This window comes from Oryzias latipes, chromosome 9 (genome assembly GCF_002234675.1).
Source record: "Oryzias latipes chromosome 9, ASM223467v1".
NCBI classification, from domain to species: domain Eukaryota; kingdom Metazoa; phylum Chordata; class Actinopteri; order Beloniformes; family Adrianichthyidae; genus Oryzias; species Oryzias latipes.
The window spans coordinates 32,747,223-32,771,707 of NC_019867.2; the positions used below are offsets into that span (position 1 = coordinate 32,747,223).

Consider the following 24,485-nt stretch of genomic DNA (forward strand, 5'->3'; position numbering starts at 1 on the left):
CGTCTGTGAAAAAGGACGACCAGATTACATTTATTTTTATTCATTTTTTCTGAAAGTCGACATAAAACATGTTAGAGGCTACAAGAACCCGAACAAGCGTCCGGAGGAGGCGGGATTAAGGCGGCGCCGTGACGCGTTTGGCTGCCGAGGTACCGTGCAGCAAGGCATCGCCAGCTGAGGTAAGGCTTCGTGGTGCTTCAACTTAAGGCAGCAGAATGCCCAGGCTGCATCAAGGGGGGGGTCAGTGTTTGGAAGGGAAGGGAGCGGCTCCAAAGGGGTCCAGGTCCTGGGGGGGGCCCTGCTGGGGTCCCCCGATAACCATGTCTGTGAAGGGCACCGCCCCGAAGTCGTCCATGCTTCGGCCGCCGTCCCAGGCCTTCCCGTTGGCTCCGCCCACGTCGCTCTGACCCTCACTGAGGCACGGGTACTGGCCATGGCGCCCCCCGTCCTGAGGGTGGAAGGGCCGGGCCCCGAACGGGTCCAGAGGCATGTCGTCCCTGTCCCTCCCGTCGGGCATGGGGACGTCCACGCTGATGTTCTCCTTGGAGTCGGAGGCGCTCAGGAACTCGTTGCTGCTCTGAGAGTCCCTGCGGCCCCCCTTCTTGTGTCTGCGGACTTTCTCGGGGGTGCGGTAGAGGGGCTTGCTGTTCTTGCGGCCCCCGGTCGGGGTGCCGTGGTGACGCTTGCCGCCCCCCCCGGCCGCCTCCTGCTTGGTCTTCCTGTGGCGGGAGGACAGCTTCTGCAGGCCGTGCGGCTTCAGCCGCTGCTGGGGGGGGCAGACGTTCTCTGCGCTCCTGGAGGTGCTTGGAGGGGGTCCTGCAGGGCCCGGCTGGAAGGGCGACAATCCAAAGACGTCAAAGGAATCGGGGGACAGGGGGGGCGTTTGGCCCTCATTGCTGCTCCTTCCTGTTTTGGAGGGGTTCCTGCTGAAAGGAGCTTTGATGAAGACGTCCAGCTCCTCTGCAGCCGGCTCCTCCTCCTCCTCCTCCTGCCTAAAAGGGGCTGAGGCAAAAACACCAGGACTCTGTGAGGCCCCCACAAAGGGCACGGCCCCAAACACGTCTACAGCCTCTGGTGGGTGGGAGGTGCTGGGAGCAGAGGCTCCTCCTTCGCTGCCTGCAGGCTTCTTGGATTGGCTCTTAGGCCTGGGGGGCTCAGACTCTGAATCAGAGCTGCGTTTGTCCTCCTCCTCAGAGTCCATCAGCAAAGGTCTCTGTCCCAGGTTCTCTGGCTCGGTGTCTTCGCTCTGCTCGCTGTTTAGGACCTCTTCCTCCTGCTCCTCATCCTCACTGCTCTTTGGAGAAGGAGGGTCTGACTCAAAGTCGCTGTCGGACTCGTCTCCGGGTCTGCAGCAGCTCCTTTTACCCGCTTTGGGCCCCTTGGCTCCGGCGGGGGGGAAGGCCTCCTCCCCCCTTCTGGTGGCAGCTCCACCTGCAGGAGGAAGACACAAGAGAAGCTGAAGCTGCAGACATGGAGACCCAGTGGGAGGGGCTTTAACATTCAGGTGATCACGAGGAACCGATCCTGACGCTCAGCTGGCGTGAGACGCTCTACAAAAGATCCCAGTCTACTGCAGAATGATTAGGCCCCGCCCCCAGGGTTAACCCACCCAAGCACTAGAGGAACATCTGGACGCTCGAGCTGCAGCGCTGCAAAGAAATAGGCTGAGGTCAAAGGTCACGCCCCAGCTCCCGCTGTCCGGACGGACGCCCGTCACTACAGTTAATGACACGTCTGCGTGGTCGCGTGCTGAGAAGACGGCAGGCCCGCCCCCGTTCCCCTTCGTTTCCCGCTCACCCAGCAGACGTGACTGAAGCTCTAGCGGTCACGCCTCTTAAGCGCCAAACTGGGGTCTGTAGGTCTAAAAGAAACTTTAGAGGAAAACCTGTAAACGGAATCAGTCCCTAAAGAAACGATCCGCCTGCGCTGCAGGAAGCAGCAACTCTGACCGCTGCTGTGTGCGTCTGTTCAGCTCATCTCCATCTCCAATGCAGACACCTCCATCAGCCCCCGCCGCCTTTCCTGATGGTCACATGACCAATCATCCTAAACCCCCCCCCCAACCACGGAGTCACGTGATCTGCTGTGACTGCGTTACACCTCAGAGCTTTTCTGAGGGATGTGCTTCTGCTGACGGAACAGAAAGAGGAAACCCCCAAACAGGAAGCAGGAGCGCTGAAGACGACCTTAAGGGCTGTAGGAACGCTTCGACCCACAGAACCACTGTCTGCCCGCCCACTCCTACATAAACGCACGCGGTAGGAGGCGGAGCTCTGGCGGGAGCTGAGCGCGCTGAGACAGCCATGTTTGCGTCAGGAACATCTTGCTCGCCTTTAAAGAAGGAACCAAAGTGCGCGTTGGTATTTGATGAGTTTTATTTGTCAGCAACATCCTGTAAAGAGGAACATTCACAGCATGATACAGAGGTACAGAACAGTTCTGCCTCAGGACAGGAACAAAAACTACATCCGACTGCCGCTTCAGACGCTTCCGCAAAGATAAAAAACGTTTGACAAAAAGAAAAGCACAGATGTTCAGACTGTAAACATGTCAAGACAAACTGAGTCTCTGAACACCAAAACACATGAACAAGATGTTTCTGAGCATGGCTGTCTCACTCCATGAGGAACCACACAGGCGGGGCCACAACCTACCTTCAGCTGCTCCCCCAGGGGCAGAGGGAGGAGCAGCAGGGGGAGGAGGAGAACGAGCAGGAGGACGGGGAGCAGCAGGGGGAGGAGCTCAGGTGAACATGCAGCCCCCCAGGATGAATGCTTTACATGTCATTATGATGAAGGTCAACACCTCCTCCTCATCACCACACAGTAGGTTCTTCACCACATCAAGTGTCATTTAAGTTTCTAGCCAACACTTTAGTGCTTTAAGCCCCTCCCCCCCAAAGGTGGAGCCTGGCTCCTGTCCCTGCTCTACAGCAGGTGACGCTCCTCCTGCCAACAGCACAGCAGAGGCTGCAACAGACGTCTGCTAGAAGCAGCGTTCACGTCTGATGGATGGAGGTGTTGACCCGGTGGGGGGCGCATGCACGCTAAAGCAAGCAGGTGAGCTGACGGACTGATGGCACAGGTGCTGCGCAGGCTGTTCATGGCAGGACGTTTCTACGTTTGGTTTTTCTCTGATCCAAAAGTAACAAAAACATTCAAGTGCTGGCAGGTTCTATTGCATCGTTTTCCTGCTGGTCCGAGCCGTGAGCTGCTGGAAAAGCAGCCTAAGAGTTTAGGACGCGTCACTCCACACAGCGCAGTCCCGGACCGGGGCCCCAGACCGGGACCGGAGCCCCGGACCCGGACCGGAGCCCCGGACCGGGACCGGAGCCCCGGACCGGGACCGGACTCTGCAGCACGGCGAGTGCTGAGGCACAGAAACTTATTGCTGCCGTTGAACAGGAAGAATGACGTCTCAGGTTCACTTTGACTTTCAAGGCTTTGTCTTTGGAGACAAACGGCGAGGAGGGGGCTGCCAAGGAGACCCAGCAGGGCAAAAACTGTTCCTGTCGGCATCTTCCCGGTGTCTGAACTGAATCCTGAGGGTCCCACAGATGAAGACCCTAACCCTCTGAGGAGGAAGGAGCAGACAGAGGCGGACGGCGCCGTCTGCCCTGAAAGCTTGAGCTACAACTCATCAAGACGCGTGTGACGCCGCCAAAACTCTGAACTGAACTGAGAAGAAGCGACTCATCAGGAACCACAACGACTGTTTGGAGAAAACAGAACTGAAGGTTGCAAATTGGCCACAGGAAAGATTTTCTCCAAACCGTCAGTGTTTCCGAGGTCAAAGGCTTCAAAGAGGACTAGTTGTCCCGGTACGCTTGTAGCCGACAATCTGTTGTGGGACCGTTTAGAGGCTTCTGTCAGCAGCTGATGGCGTTTTAGTGACGCTCCAGCCCCGCCCACATGTCCCGCTCTCTCCACGAGCCGCCGCTGCACCAGCGGGTCACTTTGCAGCCCCTCCTCGCCGTCTCGGATCTTTCTGACCAAATCTGAAAAGCAAACATCTGAGCTGCTCCCGGTGTGACCTTTGACCCCGAGCGGAGCGGCGGTAAAGACCTGAACATGAAGCAGGTCAGCGCCTCCTGACAGAGAAACGAGACTGTTCAGGACGGAGAGCTGCAGGGACGAGGAAACATGGTGTAGCCCTTTAATTGATCTACGCTTCTCCACGAACTGACGGCGCTGCAGCCGAGGCTGCTGGGAGATTCAGCTCTTATTGGTTCTGGGGGGGGGGGGGGTTCTGGCTGAGGACATTCCTCCTTTGCTCACCCAATGTCTGTAACGGCAAAAGAGAGGCAGAAAGACGGCGCTCGTCCCTCCTGAAGCAGCTCCGTCTGCTTCCTGAAACAGGAGGAGCCTAAACTCCACGCCGTTTCACTTATCTGACATGTGACACCAGGAAACGTCTGGCTAGACAAGGTCCGCTGTAGGCCTGAGGGTCAGCCGCTCCACAGTGTCGAGTCCTCATGGCAGACATCCTCTAAGACTTGCCTGCGTTGGCCACAAATGGGCTGGAACCAAACAGGTCCTCTGATGGGAGGGGCTTGGCGGACGGCGGCGGCCGGTCGGCCTCGGCGCTGGCCGTCCTCTCCGCTGGCTTTTCTGTGCAGGTCACAAACACAAAGATGAGCACATCTCCAGAATCTCCCGCTGAAAGCGCCTCAGTGAAGCCCTGAGAGCGTTTCCCCCCAAACCGCCGGCGTGCTTCAGCAGAGCCAGAATCAAAGGTCACCTGCCTGCTCTGAGCAGGTCAAACTCCCGGTCGATCAGCTCCTCCTCCGTCAGCTTGGAGAAGTTATCCTCCCCAAAAGGGTTCCAGCTCGACATGTCGGGGGGGTGGCTGATGGTGCCGCCGCTCTGAGAGGGAGGGGCCATTCCATCGGAGACCAGCAGGGGGGTTCTACTGCTGTGGGAAGACAACAAGACCTGACAATGGTGGCGACAGACACACAGAGATGCAGCTCTCTCTCTGGGCGCTCTAGGTGCCGCCATCAAAGGACGTATGTCACCATGGCAACCGTTCAAAGCTGTGGAGGAGCTGCAGCTTTTATACTTTTCTCCGTGGAACACGATGGTCCAAACATCTGAGAAAGACTTGTCAGAATAAATGACTTACATGACTTCTGTTTTATTTATTTCAGAGTCTAAAAGATGTTTTATTTTTAAAAATGTTCCATGCGTCTCTGTCACTCTTGACGCAGGCCAAGGCGCTCTTCTGGGTCACGTGACCGGTTACCGCAAAAATAAAACCCAGCAGCTAGAAAATGGGTAAAAAACAAACGTCTGGAAAGTTTCTTTGCCAAAGTGGAAAAGATCCAGGAGACAAAGACCCAAAAAAAGAAAGCTACATTTAACAGACAGTGCATCTTTGTAGCACCATGAGTGTGTGTGGGGGGGTGACACCTGTGCCATGTACAATGTCATCATGTCAAAATAAAAGCTCAGGACACGTCTTGTCACGACTCTGTTCCTCCTTCATCGTAGCGTTGCTACCTGTTCAAGAGCGGCCCTGATAACATTGAGAGTGACGCCATACCGGTCCGTGGCGCTTAACAGGTTGGGGACCACCGCTCTGAGGGTCTTAACCGGCAGAGAAACGCCGGTTAAGACCCTCAGCAAGGCGTGTTATGAAATAAAAAAGCATTTGAAAAAGTGAAAGCAAATGGCAGACATCATTTACTGAGCATCAACCGACATTCTATCCCATTTTCCCCGGTGTCCAAACCCTCCTCCTGTTTAGACCTCTGGGGCCACCATACCCTGATCAGTGGTCAGCTCCACACCACACGGTGTGGCCACAATCCACCTGGAGTTTTTAGACGGAGTGAAACGCCTCAGCAAAGCGTCACATGGGAGCAGCAAAGGGAAATGGTCAGCTCTGAGTCCATTGACTTTTAGTGTTGCCATAGTAACACAGTTCCTCAAGAGATGTTTAATCTTCTCAATATGAGCTGAAGCTGCAGCAGTGACTCTGCCCCTCCCACCCACAGGCGAATCCGGTATGTTACCTGGGGGTGGCGTATGAAGGATCCAGAGCCGACGGTCCTCCCATCTGAGCGGCCCCAGCAGTGGGAGTGGAGGCATTAAAGGGTCCCAGGAACTCCAAAGGGGAAGATGTGTAGGGAAGAGGCTGCTGCTGCTGCTGCTGCTGCTGCTGCTGCTGCTGCTGCTGCACAAACGACTGTTGGTACTGGTGCAGCTGTTGGGGAAGGAGGAGGAGGGAGGGAATGAGGGGCGGACCACTGAGTTCATGGAGATGCAATGAAAGAAAACATTTCAAAACAGTTCAAGTCCTCAAACACACAGCAGCAAATGGTTATTGAGCGTTAACATCTGTTAGAGAAGAAACACGATACATGAAAACATGCATTCATGGCCGTTTCATTACAGCTCTAGCAGATTTCTGGGTCAGGGCCCGATCAGGACTGTTGTGCTCCTGATGAGGCCAGAGCCAAAGGCCACAGTGGACCAGTGAGGAAGCGCCGGGGCAGGCGGCGTCTTGAGAACCGGAGGTGTCAGTGGAAGCTCCTCCCTTTGGTGCTAGACTGAAGCCTTCCAGAGTCCTGGTGGCTTTGCTGGAACCAGATTGCCTCTGAAGTGGAGCAGATGGTGTGCAGTTGGTGGAGAGCGGGCTAAAAATGGAGCCACCCTTCCTGCATGTTTGGAGGACCTGTGTTTGTGTTTGACTCCGTCGCTGCGTAAATACGGATTTTCAGCAGGAAGTTTGAGCGTCTGCTTGTGATGCTGCTTGGCAAGTGGCTGGTGAAGAGTGAAGACGGCCTGCTGCCAGGTTTGAACAAAACGGATCCGTTCTGACATGGAATGGATCATGGACCTCACGCTGCGCCTCAATGTGTTTGGATGAAGTCTGCAGTTTTTCACTGAGTACACTGCGTCCTGGCAGCCATTGGGTCAAATCCAGACTCTTTCCAGAACTCACCATAGCCGCATACTGGGCCTGAGCGACCTGCTGCTGGTACATGGGATGCATCATCATCATCTGCTGCTGCTGCTGGAGCAAGACCTGCTGCTGCTGTTGCTGCTGCTGCTGCAGCTGGAGGGACTGCTGCACTGCCTGTTGGTACTGAGCAAAGTCATGTCCGTCAGAGCTCAGTGTGAAAACCCAAAACCTTGAGCTGTGCGTGTCCGTACCTGCAGGTACTGGAGTTGCTGCACATTTGCAGGCTGCTGCTGCAGCTGCTGCAGACGCAGATCACCTGGCTGCAGCTGCTGCAGGATTCGGTTCTGCAGACAGCTCGGCTGGGCCTGCATGGAAGGCTGTCCAGAGCTGGTAGTGGGGGCTGAGGGGTCCAAATGAAGAGTGTGGTGAAAACGAGCAGAAAGGCTTTTCCTGGGAAAAAGCTGGTGTGATTGTTGACAGAAAAGGAAGCTGAAATACTTCATCAAGTCAAAGAAATAAGAAATGCCATAAGTGACACCTATTGTAACCAAACGGTACAACAATAAGGATATTGTTAGGAATAATTAGAAACAGAAAAGTTAGAAACTCCCCTTTACCTTTTATTACACTAACTTTTACTTTTTATTACACTGATGGTTTAAACTTGATTCACTATGTATTATCACCTCAAAATTATATTACATTTGCACAACCAAGACTGTTGTCTGGTGACATTCCTTCAGTCTCCTCCCCTTCATCTTTGTGTGTGCTGGTGTCCTGGCAGATGTCTGTGACCTCAGAGAGATCTGACACTTTAAGCTCTCTGACCTTCGAGCACCTAGCCTGCAACAGTCTGTGGCTGTGATTTTCACATCGTTGTGCGTTGGAAGACCTTCTGAATATGCAAATGCAGGGCTCACATACCAAGCCCATTTCCCTGTTTTCTTTGTTCAGACTTTGAGCTCCGTTGTTTGGACTTTGATGCAGCAACCCTGTTCATCTGTCTGTAACCCTTCGTACAAATTTGTGCGGAGTAAATCTTCACTGAAGCTAAGTTTAGTCTCTGAGTCATTATTCATTCATTTCTGTGTGCAGGAAACTGAAAGGAACGAACCAGCCTAATTTACCTATTTTACAGTCCTGTTTAGAATCTCCAGTTTCCTCACAGATATTAATAAAAAAAGAGTCTGAATGCATGGATCAAAACAGATAATGTGGATGAAAACTTCAGTTCTAGTGAATAGAAATACTGCCATGACTGCTTCCAAACAGCTTCCTCCCTTTATTGGTACAGAATGAACAAGGAGGAGGTGCTTTGGTCTGTGCACGTCGTCTTTGCTTTGGCTCTGCAGCCTTGCTTTCATGCCAACCTTTAAAGCTTTTTTTAAAAAGCTGCAGTTCAAATCCAAGCTGGTTAGCATGAAACAGGCTAAACCATGGCTGTGCCGTCACACTGGACCCATCCGTTACCTTTCTGGCCGTTGCTGACGGCTGTGGAAGGCACGGTCATCTTGGCCGGGGTGACGGTGTTGGCGAGGGGGAGAACGTTGGAGTTTGCAGCCTTTGGTCTCTGTCTAGGAGCTATGGAGGTCTCAGTTGGAACCACTGAGTCGGTTATCCTGGACAGAAGAATTTGACCTTTAACCCAACAACCAACAAACCTCCAAACCGTCTGTGATGTTGTAACCAGCGTGGCGGTGTGCGTGGAAGTGTTAGCCTGCAGGAACAGCCACACCACCTGGCTTTTGTCAGATTCTTTTTGGCAGCAACCTCGCTGGCTGTGAGCGGCTCCGGGAGCGATGTGGGGATGGCTGAGCTCTGCAGAACACACACAGAACCGTCAACACCTGCACAGGTGCAAAAGTGCCAGTGGGGCGAGTGCAGACACTCACACACAGGTTTGGTACCGGATTCTCTCTTCCCGCTAACTTAAAGGCAAAGTGGGACACTTGGTAAATGTCTGGTCTCTTCTCCAGGTCCGGCTCCAGCATGTATCCTGAAGCAGACACAAAAGTGCATCTTTAACTTTGGCCACTTGGTGGTGCTGCTGATCCAACATTGAACAGGGGTGGACATCCTGCTGGGGGGCGTCAATCAAAGCAAAGTCAACCGGTTCAAACAGGCTGTTAGCGCGGCGGAACAAAGACCACAGTCCACTGTTCCACACGATCACCCGCTGCAGGCGGCATGTTGGGTCACCCGCCTCACGCCAGGTTGAACCGGCAGCCTTTGGAAGGGGACATGAACCAACATCAGCCACTCACTGATCAAGCAGTGCAGCCTGCAGGAGAACTTGGAGTTATCCGGAACGATGAAGCTCCCGTCACAAATGGCAACTTGGCTCTCCCCAAAAGGAAGAGTGAAGAAACACAGCTTGTACAGCAAGCATCCCAGGGCCTGAGGAGAAGAGCAGGAAGCCTTCAGGAGGACATGCATGTGTGGGCCCACACCACCATCACACCGTCTTTCAGGTGCTGGGGGGGGGGGGGGGGGGGGTCACAGGCTCTGGACTTTGCAGCATGAATGCAGAACAGAAAAAGCAGAAGACCAGGATTTTGACAGACGACTCAAATGACTGCAGCGTCTCCACAACAGGAGAATCAAACCTCTGGGACACGTTTGTCGAGCACATGAGAACCAGAGGAGCCGGCTCTGTGAGCCACGCCTGCACCTGAAGGACCGCCCCTCACCTGTTCCAGCCTGTTAGACAGGCCATGAAGGCCTTTATCAGAGTCAGAAACAACAGCTCTTCTGAAGAAGCATTGGAGCTGAGCTCAAGAAACCGAAGCTTTTCTAAAAATGACCTGTTCTGGTCCTCGTCCTCATGCAGACCTGCTCTCAGCTTGGCTCTGGTGGACGTCACCTTTCTAGGAGAATACGGTGTGTCTGTAACCAGCCAGAGTAAAGAAGATCTCTCTTCTTCATCTGCTACGATTGGAACAAACTCTTCACACAGCTGATCCAGTAGATCAGACAGGATCCACACCACAGAAACCTGATTCTGTTCCTTAGCTCAACATATAGAGTCACTTCCTGGAAAGAACAGGAAGTGTCACTGCAGGGGGAAGTTGCCAAACAGTACAGCTGATGTGATTCATGTGCAGTTGATGAGTCAGCGACAGCCACATTCCTGCAGCGACACTAAAACATCTGATTCCAGCTCTGACCACGGTGCCCAGAAAACAGCTAAAGCCCACTCTGAGCATTACCGAGGACACCAGCGTCTGATGACAAACACAGGAGGCTTGAATGGGACTGCAGAGTCCTGCTTGTGGTGTGGAGGACGCTGCACACCCAACCATATTTGGGTCTTACCCAAATATCAGCCTTGGTGGTGATGCCGGTTCCTGCATACAGGTTAATCATCTCTGGAGCCCGATAGGACAATGTGGTGTACCTGCAGGAGGAACACGAGGCGTGTCAGCGACGGGTCAAAGGTCTCCGGAGGTCATAACAACACTTCACCGAGCGGAGAACGAAAACATACCAGGACTTAGAAAGGCAGTTCATCATGGATCAGTGGAAAGATTTCAGGCAGAATGAATGATGAGACAAGAAGGGTTTGTTACAGAATATAAAGGAGTCCATCAGGATCTCTGGCTCACACGCTCTGATGAACCTCATACAAACTCTGACCTCTGACCCCACACAGGAGGGTCTCTAACCTTTCTGTCACTCATCTGCCTTGAACGTGGAGTCACATATTTATTCTCTCTTCCACTGATCCGTCTTGAAAGGTTGCTGCCATTATTGAAAACCAACTAGCAGCAAACATGGATGGTCTTGTGGGTCCACATGACCCGCACTGATGAAGACCAAATCAGACGTTTAGCCCGATTTACAAATCCTCCTTTTCCTTTAGTGAGTGAAGCATCCAGCAGAATTCCTGCTGATTAAAGCTGTGAGATTGAAGGGATCAAAGGTCGATTTCTGCCCATCAGAGATCCAAATCCATGGTGGAAATGAAGCTTTTATTGTAATGTTATGACGGAGTGCTGCTCCGAGCAGAACAAAGACGGACAGGAATGAAGCAGATTACCACCTGACACTGACACTGCATGGTTTGAGTCATGCAGAGAACCGCCATCCTCCTTTGTAGTCAGAGGTGTAGCCGAACAATACTCACTTTTTGATTTCATCCTCCACAGCTGTCACTCCATCCTTGTGAGGCAGTAAGACTTTGTGAGTGGCGCTGCCAAAGTCACACAGCACATAGTTCCCCTGGTCGTTCAGCAGAATGTTCTCCACCTGTGCAGGCGTTTAGAGGACAAACACAGGAAACGTCATTGACAGGAAGTGACGAGCATGTTCACAGACGTGTTGGTGACTGAACGTCAGAGTCCCATGTCTTTGCATGTGTCACACTCCAATCTTTACAACATAGAAGCTCAGAACATCAGCATTGATCCATGTCACCGTTTTCTTATTTTGGAGCACCACCACCAGACAAAACACGAGCCGTGTGACGAGGAACCTAGAAGAAACGCACGGCCAAGAATCAGAGCAAAAAGAACGCAAAGAAAAGAAAGCAGAGGAGGGGAGAGGAACCTAAATGACGCTACGCTGAGGATCTCTGATGATCAGAGGACCGAACCTCTGACAGAAAGCCGTTCATGCTCTGAGCGTCAGGGGACTTTTCTGCACTCTCACTTCCCCTGGCAGAGCGGGGCCGGGCCCCCGCGCTCCTTTGTGTCCCTGCGGCGTTACGCAAGCTGAGCCGACAGACAACAGAGGGCTGAAGGGACCGTTCCCACTGACGGGGCGCTGGGGGGGGGGGTACAGCCACAGCAGGAAATCATCATCAGTTGCTGAGCATCAGTAAATGCAGACTCAATATAAAAAGAACCACATGAACGGACGGTTGGACAGGGATTTCCCAAAGTCTGGCAGATCCACCCTGTTTTTGGTGAAACAAGGTTGGTAGTGAGAAATCCTGGGACCATAGTTCCTGATCACGCGTGACGCTTCAAGCTTGGCAGTGTCATCAAAACGCAGCCCTCTTCTGGCAGGAATGTGTGAAAGACGATGCAGCTTCTGCATGAGGCTCAGAATGTCCATCTTCCTCAGAAACGTCCTGGCAGCTCTTTGCTCAGTGGAAACATTTATTACGAACTTTGACCTTTGGAAATCAGAGACTAAAACACATCGATGCACTGCAGGGGCTGCTGTCGTCTGCAGCGCTGTCACGCTAAAGTCTGACAGGCGTCAGAATCGCAGGCCGAGTCACGCGCTGAAGCACGCCAACAAGAAGCAGAGCAGCAACTCTGGAGACAGACGCCGACTTCTCTAAACTCCCCCACTTCACCAGGTCTGTATTATATCCAAAGTCACAGATTGATCTAAGAGCCTGGATGTAACACTGAACCTGAGCGTTCACTTCCGAATATCAACGAAAACATGAAGTGTCCTTTCTGTGGAGACTCTCTGACCACAGTTGGCATGGTTCTCAGTGAAGGTGAAAAACCCTTGTAACCTTACAGCAAAACCATCCAAAGCTCAAGTTAGCTGCACACAGGTGAGTTCAGAGCCCCAAAGGGTGAGGAGAGGGGAAACGGCGTCTCACCTTCAGGTCTCTGTGGATAATGGGCGTCTTGCATTGGTGCAGGCGAGCCACGGCCTCGCAGGTGTCACAGAAGATGTGGAGGACCTCAGCTTCACTGAAGCCCACGTTTAACCTCTGGTTCATCTGCTTCACCACCTGACCCGCTGCAGGAGCACCAACAGAAACGTCAAGACCAAGGCTGGAGAACGGGTTCAACAAGGGACAGAAAAAAGCTGCAAGAGTCACCGAACAAGCCAGATAGAATATAGATCCAGGACTCTACGATTTCAATCGGTTCCCGCTCATAAAAAGTGTTTGAGCAAATCTCTGACCAAAAAGAGTCGTCTGCATTGATGCCCAAGTCTGAAGCCCACTTCTTTGTTGGCAATGGAACTTATGTTACACAGAAAGTATACGTTTTTAAACAGTTTCACCAACAAACTGTCTGCAAGCTTCACCGTGTCTCATTGAATTGTCTCATTTTGGTGGAACACACAGAAGACTTCAGACATTATCAGAAGACCATCGCTGACCCCTCCAGAGTCTGGAAGACCACTAAAGTTCTAGGGAGGCTGGTTGTTCACAGACGCCGTGTCCCAGCAGAAAAACTGAAAGTCTGAAGGAAGGAGAAGAGTTTTGCAGAAGTTCTTCCTCTGCTTAATCTCTTTCTACTTTCGTTTCATACTATCTGAGGTCATGTGAGAAAAGCAGAATCTCTCTGTTGTGTCTGAATTCCTGCGCTGTATGGCGCGTTCGCCGTTTTCTAGTGCTGTCCGAACCTACAATTCCAAAATCCAGAGCCCTAGAAACAACCCAGAAGTCTCTGCAACAAGCCAGTGTGCATCGATGCTCACTAGACTGGCATACATAGACCACAATGCAATGTGTCTGAACAATTTCTGCAGAAAAACTATTTTAATGTATTTTTTAATAAATCATCAATGTTTTAATCATCAGGACAGTTCATAAAGAGTCATAAAACACTAAAACACAATTTTACTTTGTGAAATGGGTGACGTCATAATCGCAGTTTAAAGACCAAAGCAGTGAGCGTGTGGTCGGTGCGTATTGCTTTTAAAATCCTGGGCACTACACCGCCCCGCGTGTTATAGTTTCATGGTAGTTGGAGAGACACAGACACAGTTAGAAGCTCTGTGCACAAACACAGGCCGTACCTTTGCAGAACTCCATGAGGATCAGGACCTCCCAAACGTTGTCTGAAAAAGAACTGATGGTGGAGTCCAGGTAGGTGACGATGTTCTTGTGGCCTGACAGCTCCTTCTACACACAAGACAGAGAGTTCAGGGCAAAACACTGAGGAGCACAAATGAGCAATACTGACCGGGGGGGGTTTAGACAGATTAACCCTTTCAACAGCAGAGAATCAGCTCCAGTGTTGACATTCTATCCACCATCGTACTGCTTTATTGCACTGAAGGTAGTTCCAGAGGATTCTGGAGCGGGAAAAGCAGCCTAGTGCTGATAACCAACACCGCATGGCAGTGAAGTGATTCTGCTGCAGAGAAAAGCAGCTAGACAACACCTTATGTTAGTAATGTGCCACTATGACATCACGTCGCATCAGAACCAGCGGATTCATGGCGATTCCGTGAACGGTCAAAGATTTACATCAAAGAGCGTGTTGTTCAGGTGTTGCCAGCGGCATCTTGGGTGAAAAAGGGTTAAACCCTGTAAAAGATGAAATAGTGAGATGTGTTGCCATTTGTTATCCTCCTTCCTGCCTCCTACTTTTGTAGGTTAATTCCATCCCCAGTTCCCGGCATGTTTGAGAGCTGTGAACACGGACACACCTGAGGCAAGTGCAGGGGTGGAAGTCCGTGTTCCAGGTGACGAGGCCGTGCAGACAGAAGCAGACGGAGCTGCAGGCGGATGCTCCTCTGCAGTCTGCAGCACTTTACTACAGCTCTCACACATACCAGAGGCCAACGTTGGCTACTGCTGTGCTCCTTCAGCCTCGCTGGGAAGCAGAGGCCTGTCAGAGCTGCTCAACTGGAAATACTGGAGTCTAAAGAGGAAGCCATCGATCACATGACCTCACGGGAACTTCTGCCACACACATCGCTTTGGAAGTTTTGTCTTCTTTTAATGATTTTTAGTGTTCATTTCAACATTAATGTTACTGTAAAGTGCACATTAGAGACCTAAAAGGGCAAGTTTATGGTCTGGATGAAAGTTGTATAGAAACAAGCTTGTTACTCCAGCATGTTTGTGACTTCTGTTAAACATAGAGGTACCTTATTCAATGTATAGGCATTCTTAGTTTACACAAAATGGAAATTCAAAATTCAAATATGAACACGTCTGTTCTGAAATCCCACCAGCATCGATAGTTTTAAAGCTGTCCCTGATTTGACTGTTGCTAAGCAACGTGTGCTTAACAAGGGATGACAGGAGGTTTTCAGGAAGTTATGGTTGGATTTTGTCTCCATCTAAATGTAAAACTGTTTCTGTGAGCAGCTTGTGTCGACTTATCACCCGTCTGTCCCAGCCCCGCTGAGCGGATCCAGAACATACACAGGTTTAAATTTGTTTATTGACTTCTGGTTTCTCAGCTCTCCTTTCTGGCAGCGGCCTTCACTTCCTGTTTGGGGGTTGGGCATAAGAAAGTGGGGGGGGGCAGGGGTTGGATTTGTTTGATTACCATTGTGGTTTGTAATGATTTGAGTTGTTTATTATTTTATGTCTGTTTGTTTACAGCAGTTTAATGTACAGTTTCCATGAAAATGTGCATTTCTGTTTCTTCTTGTGTGGCTAAAATGACTTTCTTCCTGGGCGGGGCCCACCAATTACCTGGAGCCCATCAAGGGAGAGGACCTGAGCGTGGGGGAGAAGAGGGACAGGCGAGTGTGAGCAGCCAACAGGAGTTTCTGCCTCCTCCCTAAACCAGGACCTCTGGTCACTCTACATTATGACTGGCTGCTCAAAGGAAACATGAAGTCCATTCATATCAGTGCTTGCTTGAACAGTGAAGTCCTGCTGGGTCACTTTCTACTGGAGATCTGCAGGTTACATATGTATTTAGAGAGATGCCTTTCACTACAAAGAACGTCTCTATGAAGGAAAGCACCGGAATGCAGCTCAAAAGGCTTCAGCTGAGAAGAAGATAACTGTTGCAGCTGAAGCGCTGGCTCGTGACCAAAGCCGTACCATGATAGTGATCTCTCTCTTGCAGACGTTCAGGTCCTGCACGTTGTTCACATACATCCTTTTGAGAGCGCAGCGGACGCCGCTGTGCGTTCGGGCCATGAACACCACAGAAAATCCTCCTGCAGGAAAAACATCGTAAAGTTTAGGCACACCACTCTTTGTGGATGAAGTGAGACATTTTCTCAGCATCATGCCTGTACAGCACGGCGTCCCGCAGCATTGCTGTGCCTGCGGTCGGTAATCGTAGCCCCATAGACTCCACACCGCCTGCTCCTGGACCAGGGCAGATCAAGCCGTCGCAGCAGGAAGTACAACAATATCTACCATTGCATCACTTTCTCCAGTCATTTCTACAGGAAACACAAAAGATTCCTTCCCCCATCACCAATTCCAACTCAGACAGGGTTACAGGGGGGCTGCAGGGAAGTCAGGTCCACCACAGGAACACAGTCTCTCTTTGGTTTCAGAGAAAACCCACACATGCAAACACAGAACATGCAAACACTGGACAGAAAGGACCCGGTGAGGAATCAATCTAAAGGTGGGCTGATCACAGAGGTGCAGAAGGCCATGTATGAAAAGAAAAGAGATAACAGCACAGTGCAATCATTTAAACTTCCAAAGTTTACCTTTCCCATCATCCATCTGTTTACATGCTCTCCCACTAGCTTACAGCCCCTTCCAACCCCAAGCCAACATTAGCAGTGTAACAAAAATGACCAGCAATAGCTGATCTATCATCAGTCCAGTTCTGATCCAGATTCCAGCTCAGACCGGGAAAACAAAGACGTTCATGGATCTGTTGGTCTGCAGGTGGATGATCAGAAAGGGGCGGAGCATGGATAAGCTGGCCCCGCCCATCACAGTTACTACACCACCACTCCGATCACACTGCAGACAAAGAGGTGTACTAACGTCTTTATGTTTGCTTTGACAATAGATCAAAAGATGATGGCGTGGGACTTTAAGGTTCGTTTGTGCGCACTTACAACAGCGAGTGTAACTTCAGCAAACATTATCAGATTAAACAGAGGGGTTAGAGCTGCAGCAGCGCTAAGTTAGATGAACTAAAACATGTTTCCTAGGGGCAAAAGTGGAGTTACACAATAGCTGCATGTGCAGATGAGCCACAAATTTAACAAAGATAAAAAAGCTGGAGTTGCGAGAGCTAAAAAATCTCCACTGCTCAGAGTTTGTCTGCTCCTTGAAACAAAAGACAAAATGCAGTAAAACAGCAGATACAGACACAAACAGGGCCAGACATGGACCATCAGTGTCTGGACGACTGATTTAATATGGCAGAATCGGTTTAATCAAATGAAAGCCAACAGAGCAACAGGAACAGGCAGTTAAGCAGGTGTAACAAAGCACAGGAGAACAAGTCTTCCAAAAAACCAACAGCTTCCTGGAACCACATCTGAACCCATTTGTTTTGCAAACTACAAGATGTTTTTCCAATTGTGTGTAGCCACGAGGGCCCAAGCCAGGGTTTCACTGTGCCGTCCCGAGCCCGGATAAATACAGAGGGTCGTGTCAGGAACAGCATCCGACATGAAATCTTTGACAAACCAAATACAGTAAAGCCTTGTTTTTCGCGGGGGTTACGTTGCAAAAAGAACCCGTGATAGGCAAAATCCGTGAAGTAGAAACATCTATTTTTTTAAACTATTATTATACAATTAAAAACTCTATTATACATTGAACAGACAGAATAAACCATTTTACAGGCTCAAGCATTTGTTTCACAGATCAAAGTACTTTAGAGAAGTTTTTTCAACAAGTAACTTCTGTACTGTCAAATAATAATTTTAATCATCAATGTGAACACACGGCTTCAAATTGCGGAGATTAGCCCCGCCCATTAGCCCCGCCCCCCGAGTAATTGGATTAACCGGGAGAAAATTTAAAATGATTATGACTAAAAGACACAGTACAGTGGGACAAATAGTGACTCAGGTGTGTTTCACAGCTCTTCAGACTGAGCCGCTGCATCCTGACTCCCCTCTGCAGTGTTTTCTTCTTCTGAAGCCCGCGGTGCAGCTGTGTTTGTTCAGGAGAAGAACGCAGTGATTGACAGTTGTTGTCGCTCTTTTTTCTCTGGGTTTTAGAGAAACTCCAAATTGCAAGATTATTTGCACATACGATGTAAATTTGGCAAGCTGTTTTACGTATGTGTACATATTAAACTACAGCGTTATTGACGCACAGGCAGAGAAGAAGCGGAGTGACTTTTTAGCCAATCAGAATGCAGAACACAATGCAAATCCATGAAAAGTAAACCGTGTTATAGCGAGGGATCACTGTAAACAAATCAGACCTATGACTTCCACACTGGAACGGTCAAGGCCCTGGTTAGCAAAGACCGCCATCTGTGCCGTCCACCCACGGCGTGCCCGTGGAAATTGGACCATGAACTATGGAGTATTGGTTAATTGAAAATTAAACAATATAGACTATGAATCGTTTCAGCCACAAACGATATGAATCAAATTGTTGTTGAAATTAATCATTACACCCCTGGTTTGCACAGCATATCTACCTGTAATCAATTCATAGAAGCAGAACACAGTTAGCATCTAGCAACAGTAACAGCAATGCAAAAACAGAACAATCTAGATTGGCTAGTTACTGAAAACTAATGCCGTTATTCTAAACAGGGTCAATACGATGACCGACTCAGATGCAATACAGATCTACTGTGATCATAAAAAAACAAGCCAGAGCCAACCCCCATAGTTATAATCCCAGATATGCAACACCTCGTGCCACATGTCCATCACTCAAAAAGGTTCAGAGTAAAACCACACCGTATATCAAATCGCAAAGAAAACACCGTTCTCTGAAAGTCGGACCATGGTGGAAAAAATACAAATATGACCAAATGTGTAACAATTGTCTTTATGTCCTTACAGACCCTTCTTTAATTCACTGGTGAGTGAATGTAGGTAAATGGTCATAATCATGCACAGCATGAACACCAAAACATGCGCACTGGCCAGCAGGAGAACAACAATGCTTTAGTGCAGGTAGTACAGTCTGCCAGACGAGTCCATTAGTGGCTGCATCAGCAGCTGGAAAAGGGGTCATTGGAAAAAGCCCCACCTCGTTCATAAGACCGTCTGTGGACGCAGACAAAGAGTTTTTTTTAACCAAGTCAAATTAGATCTACTGGATTGAACAGACAGAAAGTCTTGATGAGAATAAAACATAAAGAGGTAACAATGCCATCCATCTATTTTCTTAACGGGCTGTATCCCTTTCAAGGTCCTGGGGTTGCTGGAGCCTGTCCCAACTCCTATTGGGCAAAGTGGGGTACACCTTTGACGGGTCCCCAGTTTGTCCCAGGGCCCCCGCATTCACACACACCTACATAAACAGAATTTGTTGACAAATGGTTTCACCCATCACCATGAGTGGTAAAATTGCTTTTGTTATTTATGTTCTCTGAACACTGACCAAGAACTCCTCATTTCTTCAAGGGTCTGTAGACGAACCAGCACAACGTTTTCAGGACGTTGCACTCCTGAGGCATTGCCAGATTGCCGAAATTCAGGGATCGATGTGCACCTTAGATGGTAAAACAAGTTTTCTCCCAGGATGAGGAGGGGTGGTGTTACAGGAGCTGCAGTGAGCAAGCACAAAGGCCGCAAAGCCCACAACAGAACAGAGCACTGAAACGCACCACCATTCTCACAGGCTGCTACAGCACTACAACAAAGACACACATTGTGCCGGCTCATCACCAGTACTGTATACCAGTCGTTCAGACGGTGAGTTTCTCAGCCTCTTTAAAAGATTTTCAATGATGCAAACCATTACAAAAGCTGGAACACGTTTATTTTACATAAAAACTGATCGCTTTATTCTATCAATATTGCATTTCCTAGGTAAAAACTTTTCTCTTCCACATAGAGATATATGTAGGAGGTTTTTGAAGGGAAAGCTCAACTTTAATGTAGGAACCAGATTCAAAGGACCCCAACGCTAAATAGAAATATTCCAACTGAGTTCCAGTGTAAACATTTGAAAAATGTTGTGCTGCTGGAATTCGGTTTCGCGCCACATGTCAATGGCTCATAAAATGTGTACACTGAACATGAGTTACATGGCAAACTCTGAATGTGGAGAGTCTGACCTTGTGTTGATTGTCACGTTTCTTTCCAGGAAAGTGTTCAGTGTTCCTGATGTCCTGCAGACACTGAATGAGGAGCTTTTTGTCTCACTGTGCTGCAGAGAATTTCCCTGTAGCATAAAAATGCCAAAGTAGTTTTTGTTTGAGGAAGACAGCCGGTCATTTTAAAACACCCGTGTTTCCCCTTTATCTGTACTTGTCTAGGGCTTCTGATGTATATTAGCTTTTTAACCTACAATCTTAGTGCCAAACTACACCCAGTTCAAATCTTTCACCGCCGCAACAGAAGCATCCCAGCGAGTGATCAAGTCACAGCAACAATCCTGCAATGTAGACAAACCGACGTTGCTTTTCTAGTCAATAGTTTCACTGTTTTATACGTTATTGTTGAACCTACTACACAGAAGTGTTAAAAATAAAGAAGGTTAATAAAAGAACTTGGGTCAGTGTATAACTGTTTTTAATGTTTTACAAAAGTATCAGATCAGGCCTCGATATCTGTATCAAATGACTCGGAACCAAACGGGGGATTCGGATCAGCACGTCTCTGGTTTGAATGTCCAGGTTGACACGTTGGTTCTGATTCTCTCTAGTTAAACCAAAACAGAATCAAAGACTGAAAACAGTCAAATCTCAGGTGAGGTAAGGTTCAACTGCTTTCTAAAAGCTTTAAAAGGACAAAGAGCAGACTGAATGACGTGTGTGTGGTCAGGTTGTTTTTGATGACCTCTGACAGATCCTCAGGTTTTCCATGCAGACTGTCAGACGTGCATTACTCACCATGCATGAGGTGTTCATGTTCTCATGCTGCCTCAGCACAGAAGGGTATTTATTAACCGTTCAATTATCTTATCACCAAGTACAGTCTAATATAATATGAGTGAATGGAGTTGATCAATACTCATCAACATGCTTGGATGATCCTTCAAAATAAAACTCAGCTTGCCTTTCAACATCTTTAACAGATGGTGGGGGTCAGGATTACTGTGAATCTATGATGTTAAGACATATTGGCGCATTTCAAAACGATTACAAAGTAAATCCCAATGAATTCTCTCACAAAACAGAGAAAAGTTCAACCAAACTGTTGGTATGATGAGGAATAAATCACCCGTCTACCTTCCATTTGGTATTAAGCAGAGATTGATGTTCCACAGCTGTACACGCCACTGCTTTTGTTACACGTTCACAACTTAGGCGTGATGATGTGCTTCTCAGGTCTGACTGGAGCGTGTGCTCATCCTAGACGTGCACTGGAATGAAACGACCTCGGGACACTGACGCGTGCGTGGTGATCAGCTTTCTACCCTCAGACACATTGATGAGCAAAGGTCATCAGGCAATCTTGGGCTGTTTGGTAGCAAAACCACCGACGGCTAATGCACGTGATTATGTGATGACACAAACACATGACTACTAGTGAGGGCAGCTTTTCTCTTTATAATTTTGCTGAGTGTGTTCAGGCTTCCAGCCTGACATTAGAAAGCTTTACGGTGGAAACAGTCACTTTACGAGTCAACTTAACGATGGGTTAAAACCAGTCTCACAGGTGAACTGTAACCGACATTCACTAGCAAGCGCTAAAAACGATGTTTAACTAGACTTGAACTCATCTCGACTGTTCACAGCCAGGGAAGACTTTCAGAAAAACCTGTCTGTGTCCAAACTTCCTCGTTGTTTGTGTGAAAAAGTGAGGGACAGCGGGTCCGACATGTCCAAGGATGAGGATTACTGCACCCAAGAGCAACAACCGGATGGGCACAAACACCACGCCCACCGGAAATCAAGATTTAACAAAGCTCATTGGTCACATGATGACACTACCTGGCATGACATGTGTCTCCCTGGGGGGCCAAACCCTCACAGGGACAGCTGAAGGAGGATGTTGACAACAGCTGCATGGGGCTATGTGCTATGTGGGCGGGGGGCTTCGTTTCGGTCTATGGGGGCTGGTCCCGGTGAGCCTGAACTCATTACCTGGATTTATCTGGAACAGAACTTCCCTGATGCCCGTACCGAGAACAGCTGCTGTGACCCAGAAAACGTGGCGCACGGCGGGGGGAGAAGGTACCTACCCTCCGCGACCAGCTCCTCCACGGTGACCTGATACCGGCCCACCGCGAACACCTTCCCGAAGAAGCTGCTCGCCCCGGAGCCGGACACCCCACCGAGCCCGCCGCTCTCGGACTTTGGCATCCTGGAAAACTTCTTCATGATCCTGTCCGTCCACCAGCGGAACCTGGTCTCGGAGGCAGACGGAGCACCCCGTTCCCGGTAGTCTGCTGCGTCCCTATCTGGTTATCCGGGCTCTGCTCCTCGACTCCTGCATGCTCCGGTTCTCCTTCAGAGGCCGCGTTGTGTCGGGTACCACCGCATTACAGTGCAGATGTGTTGCGGTGACGTGCGGGGATGAAACTTGGTCCCAGACTTCTGAGTAGCATCCCCTTTCGAGAGAAAAAACACATCTTTAGCTTGCGTGACACACAGCTAGCTCGTAGCTGTCCACCAAACACGCTGCTCCCGTGAACTGCACGGACCCCCCCGCCAACAAAGAGGAAAGTACCTGAGCGCCAAACACCTCCCCGAGGGCGGAATGGCACCCTCTCCGGATTTTATTCGATCCAGCAGGCCTGGATGTCCCAGAAGGGTCGCTGACTCTCCCCGCCCCGAACCTCGCGCCGCGGCTACTTAGCTAGTTAGCTCGTTAGCAGAAACGGCTGCCAGCCGCGCGAACAGCTTTTGGCGGTTCCCCGGAAAACAGTTGCGTTGAAGTCGGCCCGCAAACCAAAGACGAACCCCGAGAAGCGGCCGTTCATCAGAGCCGCTCCAGCCGAACCCGTTTCTGGGAGCGTCTCGGCACCGTTCCTCCCCGGGCGCTCTCTGCCTTCACCTCCAGGAAACTTGTGGAGACTCCCCCCATGGCAGGCTTCAGAGCGGGAGGGGTGGGTTCCTCCTTCACCCAATGAGAGCCACAACCAAACGTGACGTGTCCCCGCCCCTCCCATTGTTCTGATTGGTGTAGAGCTAGTTTTTTTGTTTTTTTTTTTTTTTTTTTATTGAACAATTGCAACATACAAAACAAGAAAATACAACAATTATGCACATATAATGTACAATAGAATTCTGAATACAGAACAAACGTGTTGCATTCATTAAAAAATACTAATTATTAATAACAAACACAAAAGGGAATAAGAAATAAAAAGAAACAAAAAAATAAAGAGAAAAGAGAAAATGCGAGAGTAAATCTATGTCAGCACTCCAAAAGAATTACAGATGCTAAATGTTTTTTGAGCTTTTGTATTTTTTGAAGCAGAAATTAAGTTTAAATAACGCTGCAGTTCCAGTTTGAACACAAAGAAATCAGGTTTTTTATTGGAAAATTTTCTTTTGTGTATATGAAATTTAGCCATAAATAATACCATGTAGTGTAGAGCTAGTTAAAGAGCGCGAGGTTCACCATCCAACAGGGCTGTCACGTCCAATGAGTTATATCACTAGAGGAGACATCACGTGGTTCCTCATGGGAGGAGAGCACCGCCATCTTGGTAAGGTCAAGTTACTGCTGCAGTGAATGCATTTGAACACATTTTTTGCATAATACCAGTTCATTGTTTGTGTTTCAACTGCCAAAATCAGAGAACTGAGTCCATGAAGGAGGAAGTATATCATTTCACAGATAAGTATTATAATTTTTTTCTTTTAATGCTGCAGGGGCTTCATTAATAGAACACATGTTGACAGGCATGATGCTGCAGGGCTGTTATCAACATGCTGCATGATGTACGGAGAATTTGCTGTCAACATAAATGTACATTTTATTTTGCTAAACCTGTATACAGCATACTAGGCTATTATAGTAATATAGATTTAAAAATTTCTGACTCAGTGACTGAACTGTTCACTATTCAGACTTAGGGAAAAAGTGGATCTTAGCAATAAAAAGAGCTAACCCAGATGGATCACTGTGGTACCAACCAGTAATACAGTCTGACTTTTCAAAACATTTTGTGGAAACACATTTTGATGAGAGGCCAGACTGTTTGCTTGAAACCCGACACCATAACATCTGTGTTACACAAATTGATCACTCACATGAATCAGTATAAATCTATTGTTTTTATTTGTTGTTGTTATTTTAGGGTAAATCTATTGTTCACTTTTGGACTTCTTTTGAATATTTATTTTATTATTATTATTATTATTACTATTATTATTATTATTATTATTATTATTATTATTATTATTATTATTATTATTATTATTATTATTAATAATAATAATATTAACAGACTTATATTTTATTATTTATTGACTTATTATGTATGTATTGCTATTATTTATTGTTTGTATTGACTTACTATTGATTTATTATTATTATTATTATTATTATTATTGACTTATTGTTGGGTTTTTCTAAATCATTTAAATTACGTGTCAAAGAGGTCTAAAACTCCTAAATGTTTACAAATAATTTTTTTAAAATTCTTTGTAATAATTTTTTTATTTGTAATAAGTCCTGCAACAATGCCTTTTCATTAAAGTTTGAGCTTTTAAGGATGACTGTTTCTCTTCTTTAACAACAACAAATTATGTATCTATATATATATTATATATATACATGTAATATATCTACATATATGTATAAATATATATAAATTGTAAAAACATATATAGTATATAAAAGCTACTTAGACACCACTAAAAGCAATAGAAATCATTGTCATGTGGGCG

The 24,485-nt window shown here is 48.4% G+C and overlaps 1 protein-coding gene across 2 annotated transcripts; it reads right to left on the reverse strand.

Annotated features, from left to right (window-relative positions):
• Positions 1 to 24: 24 nt before the first annotated feature.
• On the reverse strand, positions 25 to 22,727 carry bmp2k (BMP2 inducible kinase). Of its 2 annotated transcripts, none has more exons than XM_011479770.3 (17): positions 22,315 to 22,727; positions 21,827 to 22,195; positions 15,620 to 15,738; positions 13,627 to 13,732; positions 12,473 to 12,615; positions 11,036 to 11,157; positions 10,225 to 10,306; positions 9,174 to 9,306; positions 8,802 to 8,905; positions 8,648 to 8,727; positions 8,380 to 8,528; positions 7,161 to 7,309; positions 6,949 to 7,092; positions 6,017 to 6,207; positions 4,745 to 4,911; positions 4,500 to 4,610; positions 25 to 1,431 (listed from the first exon to the last, which is right to left on the reverse strand). In XM_011479770.3, the coding sequence occupies exons 2-17, from the start codon at positions 21,963 to 21,965 to the stop codon at positions 242 to 244; spliced, it is 3,129 nt and encodes a 1,042-aa protein (XP_011478072.1). In that variant the 5' UTR covers positions 21,966 to 22,195; positions 22,315 to 22,727; the 3' UTR covers positions 25 to 241. The 2 variants fall into 2 exon arrangements, with proteins under 2 accessions (XP_011478072.1, XP_011478071.1); XM_011479769.3 differs by having other exon boundaries at positions 4,745 to 4,914.
• Between the last annotated feature and the right edge of the window lie 1,758 nt (positions 22,728 to 24,485).